The 16,185-nt window shown below is 45.4% G+C and overlaps 1 protein-coding gene across 1 annotated transcript; it reads right to left on the bottom strand.

Annotated features, from left to right (window-relative positions):
• Positions 1 to 212: 212 nt before the first annotated feature.
• col1a2 (collagen, type I, alpha 2) lies at positions 213 to 14,349 on the bottom strand. Its single transcript, XM_061813360.1, has 50 exons — positions 14,148 to 14,349; positions 13,250 to 13,251; positions 11,561 to 11,596; positions 11,152 to 11,244; positions 10,746 to 10,796; positions 10,553 to 10,597; positions 10,412 to 10,465; positions 10,278 to 10,331; positions 10,134 to 10,187; positions 9,977 to 10,030; positions 9,498 to 9,551; positions 9,380 to 9,424; positions 9,188 to 9,286; positions 9,049 to 9,102; positions 8,753 to 8,851; positions 8,400 to 8,444; positions 8,204 to 8,302; positions 8,045 to 8,098; positions 7,850 to 7,957; positions 7,715 to 7,768; positions 7,541 to 7,639; positions 7,311 to 7,364; positions 7,120 to 7,218; positions 6,983 to 7,036; positions 6,809 to 6,862; positions 6,641 to 6,694; positions 6,503 to 6,556; positions 6,368 to 6,412; positions 6,156 to 6,254; positions 5,923 to 6,030; positions 5,788 to 5,841; positions 5,626 to 5,679; positions 5,318 to 5,371; positions 5,174 to 5,227; positions 4,947 to 5,054; positions 4,721 to 4,774; positions 3,774 to 3,827; positions 3,528 to 3,689; positions 3,341 to 3,448; positions 2,951 to 3,058; positions 2,785 to 2,838; positions 2,577 to 2,684; positions 2,411 to 2,464; positions 2,198 to 2,305; positions 2,014 to 2,067; positions 1,712 to 1,819; positions 1,369 to 1,612; positions 1,104 to 1,288; positions 773 to 1,015; positions 213 to 658 (listed from the first exon to the last, which is right to left on the bottom strand). Exons 1-50 carry the CDS (start codon positions 14,215 to 14,217, stop codon positions 512 to 514), a joined length of 4,059 nt encoding a protein of 1,352 aa, XP_061669344.1. The 5' UTR covers positions 14,218 to 14,349; the 3' UTR covers positions 213 to 511.
• Positions 14,350 to 16,185: the final 1,836 nt, after the last annotated feature.

The raw sequence follows: 16,185 nt of genomic DNA, 5'->3' as shown, positions 1-16,185 counted from the left end.
GCTGCATATTAGCACCATTGATCTCCGCTTCAAGTTACTGAGCACCTTCTGATACGAGACAACGCTTGAAGCATTCGAAGCCCAAACATCTCTGTTGTGGACCCGGGTTTTTTTTGCCTATTTAAGTACATGCATGAGGTAGTTTAAACCTTATTTTCATGGAAATTGTGGTTTTAAACCTCCTCTTTGGAAGATATACAAAGACCACAAAGTGATGCTTACTTTCAGCGTTTTTATTACACTTCTTTTATTTTTTACAAAAGGATGACATGATGTCCCACAACAAGGTGTTTTCCCGCGTTCCTTTGGGTTGCTGTATTAATTTGCATTGCACAATCGCTCCGTTCAGTCTGTTCGTTCCGCTCCGATAGTTGCCCATCTTAAGCAAGTGGTTGCGCAGTGAAAACTCAGCATTTAAAAAAAAAAAAAAACAACACAGAAAGAAGGGCAGAGATTTTGGTTTTTTTCGTTCTTTCTCTCTTTTGGGGGTGTTAATTTATCATGAGTCTATTTATTTGAAACAGACTGGGCCAATGTCCAAACCAAACTCCTGATCAGCTCCACCAATGTCCATAGGTGCAATGTCGAGGATGGGAAGGCGAGATGGTTTATTTGTTCTGTACTCAATGACTGTCTTGCTCCACTCACCAGTGTGTCTCTGTGGGGGCAAACGAGGGGAAAAGAACCGATTTCAGAATTGGGCTCCACAAGACAAAATGGCTGAGTTTCCAGCCGCTATGGATAAGGATGACGGAAAGAAAGAGGTACTCACAGTGCAACCGTCCTCCACCACAGAGAAGGTGAAACGGCTGTTGCCCTCAGCCCTGAGCTCCACATCGTTGGAGCCGCCGAGCACCACAGCCTTCTTCAGGCTGCCGCTCTCAGCGTCCATGTAGGCAACGCTGTTCTTGCAGTGGTAGGTGATGTTCTGGCTAGCCTGGTTGGACAGCAGGCGCATGAAGGCCAGCTGGGTGGCCATGCTCTGGGAGCTGATCGTCTCGTCGTTGTAGGTGAACTGCAAAGGACGCAAAAGATGCAGTCTGCGTTGGTTCAGGAGTTCTACAGACCGACTGAAAATGGAGCGTCTTTCTGTAGCAGCTCACCTCAGTTCCGCCGTTGATGGTCTCTCCGAACCAGACGTGCTTCTTGTTCTCTGTGCTTCTGAACCAGTTCTTCTTGGCAATGCTCTCGGGGTGGGCGTTGATGCAAGTCTCGCGGGTGGTGAAGTCACAGAAGACTCTGATGGCGTCATTGATGCAACCCTGGTTGGGGTCGATCCAGTAGAATCCTACAAGGGTAGAATGATAGCCGATCAGTTTCACTGCGTGACTTCACGTTGGCTTTGATTTCTTGAAGAACTTCACTCACCGCTGGTCCATTCTGGGTGGCCAAGCTTGATGTCACGGCATGTGCGGGCAGGGTTCTTCCTGGATCCCTCAGGGGTGAGGAGGTTCTCAATCTGGGTGTTGAGGGACTTGATAGTGGCATCAACCTCGTAATCCTTAGCTCTCATGGCGGGCTGGTCAGCTCTGTACTCATCGTATCCAGACAGATCATAGCCGCCACCAGCAGGGCCGGGAGGTCCAGGCAGACCGGGAGGTCCGGGGGGACCCTAATGGTGATAAAAAGATGGCTTTTATACGCATCTGCACGGCGTAACATCACTAACGTGTGATGGGAAAGGTTCTCCGGCAAGATGAGCTCTACTTACAACAGGTCCGATGTGTCCGGGGGCTCCACGAGTGCCAGCAGGTCCAATGGTACCATGGGCACCAGCTCTACCATCCTTACCAGGGGGTCCGTGGGGTCCGGCGGGACCCTGAAAAGGGAAGAAGCATGTTTGTCAGATACAGATTTACATTACAATGTCACAACCTCCTATATACAGTAACTACATAGTACTTTGTTATATATAAGTATAAGTCATTAAAAAAAAAAATCATACCTGCCCAGAACCAATGGTTACAATGGACACGGATGTAAGAGGAAATTACTAATCATCATTTCACTCACTCTAGGTCCAGCGGGTCCATGAGCACCAGCAGGTCCGGTGTCACCGGGAGGTCCCTGAAGGGAGAGAAGCCTTTAAATGACATTGCAATATTGTATATCTGCGTACAAATATAATGGTGAGATCATAAATAATGGATCATCTGGCTGTGGACGCTTTTTTTTAATGGTGGTATATTTTACTCACAGAAGGTCCGGGGATTCCCTGGAGACCAGGATGTCCGCGAAGACCCTTCATTCCTCTGTCTCCTCTGTCTCCAGCAACTCCCTTCTCACCACGGACTCCAGCGGGTCCCTAGAATATATATACATGGTACCATGTCATTTCAATATAACTATATGTATCTTATTCATTGGAATCCTTACTGCAGTGTTATGACTAGATAATAGGAATACTTACAGCGGCACCTCTAGCTCCAGCGGCTCCAGCAGGTCCAGCAGGTCCTGAGTGTCCCTATGGATACACGGAAAGACTTATAAAACTTTGTCACAAATACTGTTAAATGTTGTGAATGATAAAATCCGAGAGCTGCTTTTAATATGCAAGCCTAGCTGAGGAAACATACAGCGTCTCCACGGTTTCCAGTTCTTCCAACAGCGCCACTGGGTCCAGCAGGTCCGGGAGCACCAGCAAGACCAAGGGCACCAGCGGGACCGGGGTCACCACGGTCTCCCTGAACACAACAAGAACGGGCAGGTGATGGTCAGAAAAGGATGTACTGTCTGAGCGTATTTTCTGTACATCGTCTCTTTAGGCTTAGGACTGTAGGATACCTTGATTCCAGCAGCACCAGGACGACCAGGAGGACCATCGTTACCAGGGTTACCCTGTGAATATTGTAATAGGGAACGTTTAAAATCCAAGACCATGGTCCATGACGTAATCACCAGTGTATATTTTTGACATATATGCATAAGACGGTGTAATGCATGACAGTACCTCACGTCCAGCCTCTCCCTGAGGTCCGGTCATACCAGGCATGCCAATGTTGCCAGCAGGGCCACGGGCACCAGCGGGACCAGCAGGTCCAAGTCTACCAGGCTCTCCCTAGGATGTGTCAAAATCAATAAATACGTCATGAATAACGGTGGGAAATGGTTCATTTATCAAATGATATAATGTGGATTTAACCCGTTTAGGGTGTGTTGTTTGGCTTCACACACTAAGAAAGTTGCTCCGAGTGACATTATACAAACATGTAAAGTACATTTGTTAGAATTTGAAAGTGTACGTTCATAAACTTAAAAAAAAAAAAAAACACATTCCCTGTGGTCATGAGATGTGCTGCAAATAAATGTTTGCCTAACATAAGATAATGTCAATACTTACGACAGCACCGGGACCACCAGGGCTACCACGATCGCCTCTAGCTCCGGGAAGACCAACAAATCCTTGAAGACCAAGAGGTCCAGAAATTCCAGGAGCGCCAGGAGGACCCTAAACCCAAGCACAGGATCATGAAATGACTAAATGATGACTATTAACGGAGCTTCTTGGCTAGGGTACTTCAACTTACAGCAGGTCCAGACTCTCCGGAAGGTCCCTTCTCTCCAGCGGGGCCAGGAGCTCCAACCATACCCTGCTCTCCAGCGGGGCCAGTGGGACCAGAGTCTCCACGGAGACCACGGGGACCATCTTTTCCAGCGGGACCGGCAGGGCCAGGGGGTCCGACAATACCCTGGGAGGAGGAAAATATATGAAACGTGTATATTCATGTTTTTTCTGCTTCTCAATGATCTAAGATAACATAAAATATACTTACAGCAGGTCCAGCAGGGCCAACTCTGCCAGCAGCTCCAGGGAAACCAGTCAGACCCTAAAATGCAAATAAGTGTCACATTTACAGGTGTGGGGGAAATAGTATTGTTTGAAGAAAAAAAAAAAAGATCCTGTTTTGAAATATCTGACTACTTTAACACCAACAACTGTGTCTTTTACATATGTACAGTCCATTGGTTTACACATTTGACCCCGTGAGGTCATTAGTCTTCTGCGAGACATCATCAGGTGTGGAAAAATATCCAGAAAAATTATTATTTGTCAATTACAAATATATCTTTGTTCATCTATCTACACCAGCAACGTATATTGAGAGGCTGAACAATGAAATCCTCTTCCACTAGAGGGCAGAAGGTACAATTACCGTGTAAAATGCAGTTACTATTTTTCGAGAGAATAAGGCACGCCTACCACTTGCGTGACACAAAATTCACGTTTGTGGGTTAACTCTGACAAGATTATCATTAATATCAGTATCCACACTATTTGTGACATTTTGTATCATGGTGTGGAATAGAATTTTTCCAACGTACATGGGTACTTTGATGCAAGAAAGGGTGGGAAATACAGTTTTAGGTCACTGTGGTCTACCATAACATCAAAATAAAAACTAAAGAGGACAGACCCTGACAGATTATGTAATGCACTTCCTTTCGAACGAGGAGGTACCTCTTCAGTGACATAAAAAAAAAAAAAAATGCAACATTACTTTTTAAAATTTGATTTGGCATAATTGTTTTTCCTATCCGCTGTAAAATATTACGATTCAAGATTCTATAACTGTTTGAAGCACTTTATGGGTCTTCAGTGAAATGTATGATATGAACAATATTGACTTTACAAAGTTGTGAATGTAATAAGTGTACTGAAAAATAAAATGATGTTGGTGTTGTTTTTTTTTGGTTTTGTTTCTTTTTTTTAAATACTAACCTGAGGTCCATTGTCTCCACGGGCACCAGTAGGTCCAGCGGGGCCAGAAGGACCCTGAAAAATGATAAATGGTTTTACTGAATTCTCAATTAGTGTCAACCAATCATTTTGAATCAATGCAGTCATTTCTTGTGCACTAGCATGCAAATCTCTGATAAACCACTTTATTTGGAGCTGTGACCTTAAACGACAACATTTATTGGTCCAGAATGAATGGTATACTCACAGCGGGTCCAGCTTGTCCAGCGGGGCCAGCAGGGCCAGCGGGGCCAACATCTCCCTTTCCTCCAGCAGGTCCACGCTCTCCTCTAGCTCCGGCTTGTCCGTTAGCACCCTGTAGGGTGGAGCAACAACAGGATTTGGCTATTGTGTCTGATTATCTTGTGGATTTAGTCACAGACAACATCGTTCCCTAGACAGGATGTGTGTGAAGGTGAGAGCTTGTTAGCTTACAGGGGGTCCAGCGAATCCAGGGGCTCCAGCGGGTCCAACCTCTCCACGCTCACCCTGTGTTGAAAAGAAAGATACCCAATGCACTCAATCCATCGTGAATGAAACCTTATTTTTCACATAAACTTGCTAGTGATCAGAACTTACAGGGGCACCACGGACTCCAGCGGGGCCAGAAGGTCCGAAGGAACCGCTCTCACCCTGCAAAGGACAACCGCTATGTAAGTGGGGATTGCACTCTGTATCCTATACATATGCATGTGAAATGATATACATTGTCAGTTCCACTTCCTTCACGTGTTCATATTCTGCACAGTAGCACTTAAGACTTGTGTTTATACTCTTTATTTGTAGTTGAAATTGAAAATTGTCATCGAGTGCTCTTGAATATTAAATATGATTTTAGCTGTGTGTCCTGGACATTTGATTCATTCCGATATCGGTCATATACTCGCCTTGTCACCGTTGGCTCCTGTGGGTCCAGGGGGTCCACTGGGTCCAGGAAGACCCTACAGGTCAACAAGAGAAGATGGCTTAGAGGATGTATCCGATTTGAAACTCACCGACAATGTCTATGATTTTAGTGTTAAGAGCTTGAGGATCAGGGCTGCACTTACACGGGCACCATCTCTTCCGGAGTTGCCATCGGGTCCTTTGTGTCCAACCTCTCCCTACGTGAAAACAAGTGACAGTTTGAGTCAGACCTCCTACTGAAAATTCTATGGGGGAATGGAATGATTTTTGATGCAGACCTTCTCTCCCTTGGCTCCGCTGGGACCAGCGGCTCCACGCTCTCCGGGCATGCCAGTAGCTCCCTGGTGTCCAGGAGCACCAGTAACTCCAGCAACGCCAGGCTCTCCCTAGATTTGGAAAGGGGAAAAAAATAGGGTTCATCAAGGATTATTACCTTTTCAACGTTACTTCTTTTTGCGTTGAGAGTCACATGCACACTCGGCCATCCGGCTCTCCACAGCTAACATTTTACCTTTCCACCATCAGCACCAGGAAGTCCAGAAGGTCCACGGATTCCAATAGGTCCCTGAGGTCCGGCAGATCCAGCAGCACCGGGGTTACCGCGCTCGCCCTGTAAAAGAACACAGAGGCTATCGGTGGAAAGTCCAGCAGAACTGTTTGTAAAGCTTCACGAATAACAAACTATCAACCAATTGTATGTAGTCTGTAAAACAATGTACGTACCTTAGCACCAGCAGGTCCAGCGACACCTTGGTCTCCTGGGATACCCTGTTAGGGACACATCATGGGTTGGATCAGCTTTGTATGAAATATGCATATAATAATGCCGCTGTATGTGGGGTTCTGATTGGTGCTTACTCTGTCTCCGGGCTTGCCAGCCTCTCCAGCAGCACCAGCGGGACCAGGCAGACCCTAAAAAGGTACCAAAAACACTTGAGTATCACATTCACAACTTATGCGGAGCGAATTGGTTGCAATAAATGTCTGACTGCAGACCTGGAAACCAGGAGATCCAGCAGGTCCCTGCTCTCCCTTCTCACCAGGACCGCCCTGAAACAGGAAATAGCCAAGCACTGTTAAAAATCCCACAGGAAACTCACACAGTAACATGATATAATAAATAAATGATGGATTTCAATTGTGAAATGGCACAAAGATACTTACAGAGACTCCCATGGGGCCAGTGGCTCCATTGTTACCATCAGGGCCGGGAGGTCCCTACACAAGGAGACATATAGACCATTAGAAGAACAGAATCCACAGTATCAGGAGGTATATTATCATTATTATAAGTAAGTTGTTGCAAGTTGCAGAAAAGCTGGAGCTCATATGACTTACTCTCAGTCCAGTGGCACCAGTAGCTCCCTTATCTCCGGGTTTGCCAGCGTCACCCTAGAAGATATTCAATTCAACGAGTTCAGATGTTCAGTTCCTCATTTTACCCCCACTCGTAGTCATCTTATTTTTGCACTTACAGCGGCTCCCTTGGGTCCAGGGAATCCAATGTTTCCAGGCTGACCTCTAGGTCCAGTTGGGCCGGGAGGTCCGGTGCGGCCGTCTTGTCCAGCGGGACCCTAGAGGGAGAAACGATAACGATTAGCATAACCAGAGCACGGAAGATTTTTTTTTTTATCTGTACGTTACGTTTTGTATAAAAGCTACTTACAGAAGGTCCCTCCTTTCCTGGGGGTCCAGAGCTGCCGGGGCTTCCGGAGACACCCTATGAAAAAAATGTCCCTGTTGATTGTGCTGATTTATGGTTTTACATCTGGGTTTAAGCAGGATTTTGTTTATTAAACAATAAAAAATGGCAATATACCACAATGTGTCTATGCCAAAGCTAATTTTGGAGCATTGGTCAGTCACTCTAATAACGGAATTCGATATAATACCCACCCTGAGACCAGCAGGACCAGGCTCACCACCACGGCCAGCATCTCCAGGGGGTCCACGAGCTCCAGCAGAGCCGGTGGCTCCACGAGCACCAGGCATGCCCTACATCAGATGAAGCATCAGGTGAAAACCGAGGAGAAAGAAAAGTCTCAAGCGCACGTGTGAAGCGTTACTCACAATTGGGCCGACTCTTCCCTCAGTACCGGGCATTCCGCGGCTACCGGGAGCACCCTAGAGGGGGCGCACAAGAACTGTCAGGTGATCCCCAAAACAAGATGGCGTCCGACAGGGCAAACACCAGCAGTCACTTACTCTGGATCCACGGCTACCGACGGGGCCGGAGGCACCGATCTCGCCAGCAGGTCCACGTTTGCCCTCCTCACCCTGAGATCCGGGGGCACCCTGAGGGCCAGCGCTACCCTGCAGGAGGTGGCGAATGAAGAACAACGCAATTAACCACACATCAACATCGAAGGAAAAGACGAGTCGGATGGCTTTCATACTTACAGGCTCACCCTTGGCACCAGCATCTCCCTTCACACCCTGAACACCGGGATCTCCCTAAAACAGACACAAGAAAAATATATAGATATGTTGGAACCTCTGCAAATTTTTGCAACTCCTGTGCAGATATGATGGCGTGTTTTCGTGCGTGTGGCCACTTACAGCCAGGCCTCTGGGACCGGCGGCACCCTGAGGTCCCTGAGGTCCGGCTCCTCCTCTGGGTCCGGGGAATCCAGGAGCTCCAGCAACACCAGCGGCGCCCTAAAAGAACAGTCACAATTGACACTTGAGTATCAGCGAGCAACTTTTTGGGCTATAAATGTTTGAGGAAATTGTTATATATTATTTGAACACTTACAGTGGCTCCCTTGGCTCCGTTCAGGCCATTGGCACCAGGGTTACCCTAAAAAAATAGCATAAATAACCAATTTGGTGATAGAATCCACAGCAATAGAGGCATGGGTAACAGAATAATTCACGATAAACATCAATGATGAATTTGTCAAATATGGTGATACATTAAATAACAACATGCAATTAGATCAAAAACTTCTTTTACATAAATTCGAATCAATTAAACATGGTGCCATAATGAGTGAAATCACAAGTAAAGATTGTTAGTTACTTCTAAATGACTTTTTTAGTTGCCAATATTAAATGAGAGAAGAAAAAAAAGATAAATGAAAGGTGAACAAAAGCAGGTGTACTTACAACGGGACCAACGGGGCCAACAGCACCATTGGGACCGGGCTCTCCTCTAGCGCCCTGAGGTCCAGAGGGACCAGTTGCACCAACGGGTCCAACCTCTCCCTGTCAATGGTCAAAAACGTATGATCAATACACAGATCCTATCTTATTTTAAGTCATAAAGTGTGAAATTTAAGAATTTTGAATGATCTGCATGAACATTTATGGAGTGTAGAATCAGTGACAGAGTAGAAGAAGGAGAGGTCAAAGTGTGAAAGGAAGAGTGCAGAGTACAGGAGGGAATGCAACACGAGGCCTACCTTGGGTCCGGGGCCACCAGGGAAACCTGGGGCACCGGCAGCACCGGCGGGACCCTGTGGAGAGCGGCAGCAGACACAGTCAAAATATATCGTCCCAGAATAATTATGCGCACCATCATCCCGGAAGGAAAGTACTCACAGCAGCACCAGCGGGTCCAGTGTTGCCATCAGCACCACGAGCACCAACAGGGCCAGCAGGGCCGGCACGACCTCTCTCACCAGCCAGACCGCGAGGTCCCTAGATGTAGGAAAGTGGTAAGCATGGTGATGAATGATGGAGTGATATGGGGTCCACTTTTCATCAAAATGTTGAGCTGGACGGAACACTTACAACAAGTCCTGGTCTTCCAGCAGCTCCGTGTGCGCCAGCCTCACCCTACGGAGTGCATGAGCTGTGAGCATGTGCTGATTCATATGCAATATCCCCCAAAAATTGACGGCTTTCTAACCTTGACTCCAGCGGCACCGGGCTCTCCCTTGCGTCCATCCAAACCATTGTAACCCTGAAACCAAGAAAAGGTCACAATATTCATATCACATGACAGATGAAGGGGATGCCATGATGGCGAAACGCTATTAGAAGGCAAAACATAGTCAAGTGAATGAATTGTGTGTGTGTTTTTTTTTTAATGTTCTCAGGTCAAGTGGTCATTTTAAATTCAAACTTCAGGTTTAGTTTAATGTTTATATGTAGTTAAGTAGTAATAAATACTGATTAAAAGAAAATGTTATACAATCACCATGTAGTTTCAAATGCATTCAAGCAAATAGTGTTCTTTCTAAAAAAAAAAAAAAAATGTATAGGACAGCTCTGGTCATCTCTGCAGTAGAGAAGAAGTCACATCCAAAAATTCACTTTTCTGCAATATTTTTTTTCCGTCTGAGCCCTCTACGGTCTCGATTGCATCAAATTATGCGTGACACTCACTCTGTGTCCCTTCATTCCGGGAAGTCCAGGGGTTCCGGGGAATCCACGAGCACCCTGCAGTTCAAAACAAACACCGTGTTTTCCAGACATATTGCAATTGTTCAAATCAATGTAAATATTCTGGTCTGGCAAGGTGCTGTGGTGTTTTTCCCCTCACCTGAACGCCGGGGGCACCTCTATCTCCGGGCTTGCCAGGTCTGCCATTGTTACCCTGAAATGAAAAAAGTTGCTCAATTTAATCCCAAAAGGAAAAATAAAAAGTTCGTATCATCTGACACTAGTGATGATAATGTTTACTTACGTCCTCTCCAGCTTTGCCCTGAGGTCCAGGGGGGCCACGAGGACCAACGGGACCCTTTGACAGAAGACCAGAGCGTTTATGAAAGGCTCTCCTAACATTTTGAATTATTGAGAATATTTTTAAGAGGATCTTACAGTTTGTCCAGGCTCGCCAGGCTCACCAGGGTGTCCGGTATGTCCTTGAGGTCCCTGTTAATTTAAATAAAAAGAGTCGTGATTATACCAGCAGTTTAACCGCAACACCAGATAGTGGTTTGAGTCCAAATAACAACTTACAGGGGGTCCAGGGGGTCCGGGTGGGCCTCTGTTGCCCATCATACCCTAGGGAGTAATAGATAATCAGGTGTGGTGTCAAAAATTAATGTCACGTTTCAGAAGTCAAACGCAGGTCATGCAGATTTCGTGCAGTGGAGTCTTTCTGAAATGTAGCTTTGGCGCAATTTGAGTGTGACAAGACACGGGCCCTCACCATGGGGCCTGGAGGGGGATCGGGAGCCTTAGCATACTGAGCAGCAAAGTTCTGCAAAAGACAAAAATAGAGTCCATTAGTCCCCAAAAAAAAGTCAAATGTTCCTGAAGTCACTGCATAAGCTGCTGGAGCACAGTAATGCTTTGCAGACTTTTAAAATTGGGCCAGCTAAAGCAAAAACCTTTGACGGTAGGCTGCAAAGAGGAAGTGACATCATCACACTAAAGAAATACACTGCAGCAATTTTAGTACTGACCCTGTGACACACAGCTGACCTCTGACGGTGACCGACAGGGTTGACGTAAATAATATGCTATTTGGTTGCATGGTTCATTACATGCATCATAACAAACTCAACACAGTGTCGTTTACTTCTCTCTTTTACAAATAGCAAGGGGGAACTTACTCCTCCGAGTCCAGGGGGTCCAGGGGGTCCAGCGGGGCCAGCGGGGCCGGGGAGTCCGGGTTTGCCATCTTTTCCATCAGGTCCCTGGGGACCCTAAACCACAGAGAAAAGCGGCCATGAAGTGAGCGGCCAAGGTTCTTTTTGGACTTATTCTTACTGTTTATATCATTTCATACGTCATAGCTGTACTGATGGGTAGATAATTGAGTTTAAAAAAATGCAATTACTATTAGCTGAATTCATTAAAAACATTAGAAGACAATAGTATAGTGACACTTTAGTGACATGGGGGGCGGGGATGCAAAACAATGTAGCCCATTAAAGTTGAACGATGTCAACAAGTCAAACGTTTCTCATAACAAGAACAACAATGAAGACTTGAAACAATGTTAGAAATGTTTGAGCTTACCCTGTCACCTCGAGGTCCTTTGTCTCCTCGGGGGCCCTGCGGCGGGAAAAGAAGCTTAAAACACAGAGCAGATGTCTCCCAACTTGACTGCTTCAAAGCGGTTGAGGCTGGCCTTCCCTCCCTAAGCTACACTAGACAGATCCGAATAAAGCACTCGACACAGAGCGGGCACAATACAAATGTGCATGTAAACAAACTTGACCTTACAGACGCAGGACAAGCAAGTTAGGACACATTTTCAGTGACGGGACATAACAAAAACGTTGCCCTTTCAGCTTTTTCTGTGCTAAAACGCTATTTGCGCTGATGTGCCATGCTGTGTTTAAGGCGTTAAAGCACACTTAAGAACAACATTATGTGCTCACCTTCACACTTCCCTAGATGGGAAAGAAGATACATATACAGTATGTGAGTTTCATCTTTCACTAGGTGGATGAACATCTGAGCAAGCGTCATCCTCTCTGCCTTGCTTGCAAAGGCAGGAGGGTGAGGCATTTTGTGTAGAAATACACACAATAAGTGTTGTTTTGGTCAAGCAGAGCAATGCAGAGGTGTAACTGAGCACATTCTTAGACTTGAGAGTGTGATATCTCACATAAAAAATGCTAACAAGACATAAAGCAGACAGTCAAATGTGTGTGATGCTGCTGAAGCTGTCAACAAATTCTATTTTGGGCCATCTCAATTGTGACTTGACTTGTTTGAGGAACAGCCGGTAGATTTAAATTGAAAACGGCCTTGTTGGTGTGACTTATCGAACTATATGAGACTCAGTTATCTTCCCTCATCGCCATCATTGGTTGAAGTGATGAGGAGGCCGAGGAAGGCCGCTGCCCCTCGCTGCAGCCCTTAGAAAGGATCCTTTGTGCCTGTCGTGCAGGCCCCCCGAGGGTGCCGAGGGGTTTAAGCTTTCAGTGACACAGCCTTGAGCCAGTCGGACCCTCGCTTATCCGAGGACAGGAAGGTGAGAATAAGTTGGGCGAGGGGGCACAAATTTGGAAATGCTGAGCTGAGGTTGAGATGGCACAAATCGTACAGGACCTTACAAGAGGAGGTATTTGCGGGGGAAATGTACGTTACGTGTTTTTGTCGAAGGCGAAAAAGACAAAAGGTAAAACTGTGCTATCGTGATGTTGTTTTTGTGTTTGCGTGCATGCGTGTACTAACCGAGACTGCAGCGTTGGACAGTTGACAGGTTGAAGAGGAGGCAGAGAGGGAGGAGGAGGGCGGTGGGGTGAGAAAAGGGAACACTTCGTTAGAACACAAGCAACATAAGAAAACAAAACACCTGCAAAACAATCTTTCATTGCGCACCCGGAATCACATCTTTGCATCATTTTACACTGTGGTGTATGCGTGTCGTGAGGATGAGGAAACGTGTTTCATTCCTGGGAGTTTATTTGCTAGGCACGGCGTTTTGCTCACAGGCCGCTTTAAATGTCTTTCAACAGCAATGTCAATCGAAGCATTGCAGGCTGGTATGAAGCATGTAAAGGCTAACAAGCCTGGACAGGTACTGAGTATCCCTTTAGGAAATGTAAAGTCAGTCATCGCGAGCAAGGTAAAAAACAGCTGCTGTGGTACTTTGGAATGTTTCAGTTAAATTTGTTGTGAATTAAATGTGTATCACAGCAAGACTAAATCAATTCCCAAAAGTTATTCAAATGTTCATTTCGACGAGCTAATCACTGCTTTTGTCGTATCTCACAGGTCCAAAAGTGGGACACCAGAAGCATCTTGGACTGTGGACCACTTGGTCCTGCTCGCCTCTTTCTGCTGTGTTGGACCTCCCCGTGAACTCTAAGGCCGCGAGTCCCATGTTGGCCACAAGGTGGCGCAAACAAGAAAAAAAAAAGGATGACGGTAAAGGAAAGTTCATCTATTTAAGGTACTTACTTGTTGGCAGTTTTTTTTAGAACCACAAACGGAGCATATTATTCATGAAATACAGTTGTAAAAGCCACGTTGATTTGAAATAGAAATATAATTAGATGCAAAAAACAGATTCATTAATTAATCAAAAAATAATATCGTGTGATACTTGTGTAATTTCGACTTTTGGTTAAGTGATCTCAAGTTATAGACGATCAAAACGAGGTTCAGGTGGAGTTGACACCATAAACCACCAGGGGGCACCCGCGTCATTTTTCTACACTCAATCTTCATCCATTGATGTCTGGATGGATCATTAAGTACAACGCCCCAAATCTTTTCTTCCCTTAACTTTACGAGGAACCGATTTTAAATACATCTAATTACACTAAAACGTTTTTTTCACGACTATTTTCTACATCTTACTCAAAAGTGAAACATTTTTTTCACCCCCACAGGAGTGCAACTACTCCTATGATAATTACTGTATCCTTGGAAAAATAATTAAAAAAAAGAAGATTCCTCCGCAACGCGTGAACTCATTCCGTTGATTTTTTTTTTAAAGCAGAAGTGATCTGAGCTGTCTTCACGGTGACGTAAGTTCCAAACCAAAAGCCAAAAAAAAAAAAAAAAAGAGAGAGAGGAGAAAAAAATCCTCAAGCAGCGTGGGTGGAAAATATCCATGAGAGAAAAGAGCAGATATGATCAAACTTACATTGACATGTTGCTAGGTATGAAGTTACTGCAAGCAGCAACAGAATCCGGGTATCCACAAAGCTGAGCATGTCTACACAGACATGCAGACTCCTTGTGCTGCTGTGCCCCTCTTTTTAAACCACCTTCAAGCAGGCATACAGTTGAGGTGACGCGAGTAACTCCAAACTGAGCAGAAGCCTGCAGCCGTGATGCTAGAATAATAAAGTTCTATCGGGCCTATTTATACGGCAGGAGGGTCCCGGGTCTGCGTGTCAAAAGTCAGCCCACCGGCCAATGGGAGACGAGAAACCCAATCTGACTCCCATCCCTCTCTCCCTCGCGCAGTCATGTGGTCCTGCATCTCCCAGCCTCCTCTCAGCCGTTGGGCCAAAAAGAAGGAGAAGAAAGAAGAGAGAGAAAAAAAACACACTTCAGCCCGTGATGACGACTGCATCGATTTAATTAGATCCATTCTTTTTGAGGACGTGGACAGCGTGGACGTTTAAAAGGGAGAGGGAGGCCCACGTTTCTCCCTCCGATGCGCGGCGCGGCGAGATCGGACGCTCAACTTTGCGCGTGCATTCGTGCGCGGAAAGCAGACAGCGCGCGCAATGGGGGAAATAAGATTTTTGGATTTTTGGAAACAAGTGCTGTGTTGCGTTTCCGTACGTTTTAATCACTTTTGAATTGGAACTTTTTCACTGCCCCCCAATCTCCCCCTTATTTGAAGCAGGCCTATTCCAGGTTTATCATGGTTTTGGGTTAAGCCCTTTAGTATATTTTGCACCACGATTCCACTAATGTGCAAATTTTTGCTCTCCATATGTGGCCCATGTGTCTTCTGGATCCCCCAAACGATCCACGTCACAATCAAAAGCCCCTCCATGGAATGCACATTAAAATAAAAGTGGCTTTACGCTCTTTCTCTGCACCCATGCAGCTCACTTGTCCACATGACCAGACACGTCATCAACTCAGAACAGGCATACTGTCTTTCATCATAAACATATGCAAAAGACCATCTAAAGCCAAATGCATGCACATATATTGACAAAAGAAAAACACCAATTGATTAAATATTCGGATATAATCCCTTCAAAGGTTTATTATTCAGAAACATTGTCGTTTTTTTTTTATGATGGATCTCTGGTACAAATATGCACTTTCGTATAGACAATTCCCTTCCAAGCTTCCTCCGTCCAAGCACTTGAACACTCCCAAATTCACCTAAGAATTCACTTCCCCAGTCAAGGGACGGAGATGTGCGAGGAGAAAAGAGGCAGAAGGCAGGAGGAGGGGCAAGCAAAGGCGAAATGTGTTTTAAAGATGGCCGAGCTCCCACTCAGTGCAGAGTTACATTCTCATGTTTGCTTGGAAAAAAAAGAAAAAGAAGAAGAAGAAGACTCGCCTCCAAAGATGTCGGCGGAGCTCCACATCATCAGCCTTGAGCTCGTCACGTTCACGTATGAGAGGCCACAGGGACATCATTTTTTAAACTCAACTATACAAATTTTATCATTTAACATACGCCTGTGAAGTGCTCTCATGCAAAATAGACAAACCCTTAACATCTCATACAAAAATGCGCTTGCATAGTAATGTGAATGCCAGATTTTGGTAGCATTTATGAGAGCTTTACACAAGTATATGCAAATGAAAAAAAATAGGTGCGAGCGTTTCCCTTGCGAAATAATATTGACTTTTGTGTGCGCGAATAATTTTAGCGGTTTAAAATTCTAAATTACTTCCATGATGTGCACGATTGGTGTGTAGGATTGTATCGGCTGTCCTTCCCAATCCCGAAAATGTGAAGGGGTCCTGTGGGTCAGAATGCTGGTTTTAAGGCACCCAACAAGACAAGAATTGATTATGATAAAGAAGAAGCTGCTTAAGGTATACCGTAGACCCATGCTACTTGAATTGAGTTCATATTTTACAGGATTGGGGTACAATAGGAGTCAATATCTGTCCCTCAAGGTACAATTTACACCTGGGGACCCCGACAACTGGTTGATTTTTGGACCCCTGTGTCAATCTTTGTGATTTTTTTTCCCATT

This window comes from Syngnathoides biaculeatus, chromosome 1 (assembly GCF_019802595.1).
Source record: "Syngnathoides biaculeatus isolate LvHL_M chromosome 1, ASM1980259v1, whole genome shotgun sequence".
Classification (NCBI taxonomy): Eukaryota; Metazoa; Chordata; class Actinopteri; order Syngnathiformes; family Syngnathidae; genus Syngnathoides; species Syngnathoides biaculeatus.
Note: the sequence above shows the minus strand (reverse complement) of the source record. Positions and strands in the feature narration are given on the sequence as shown.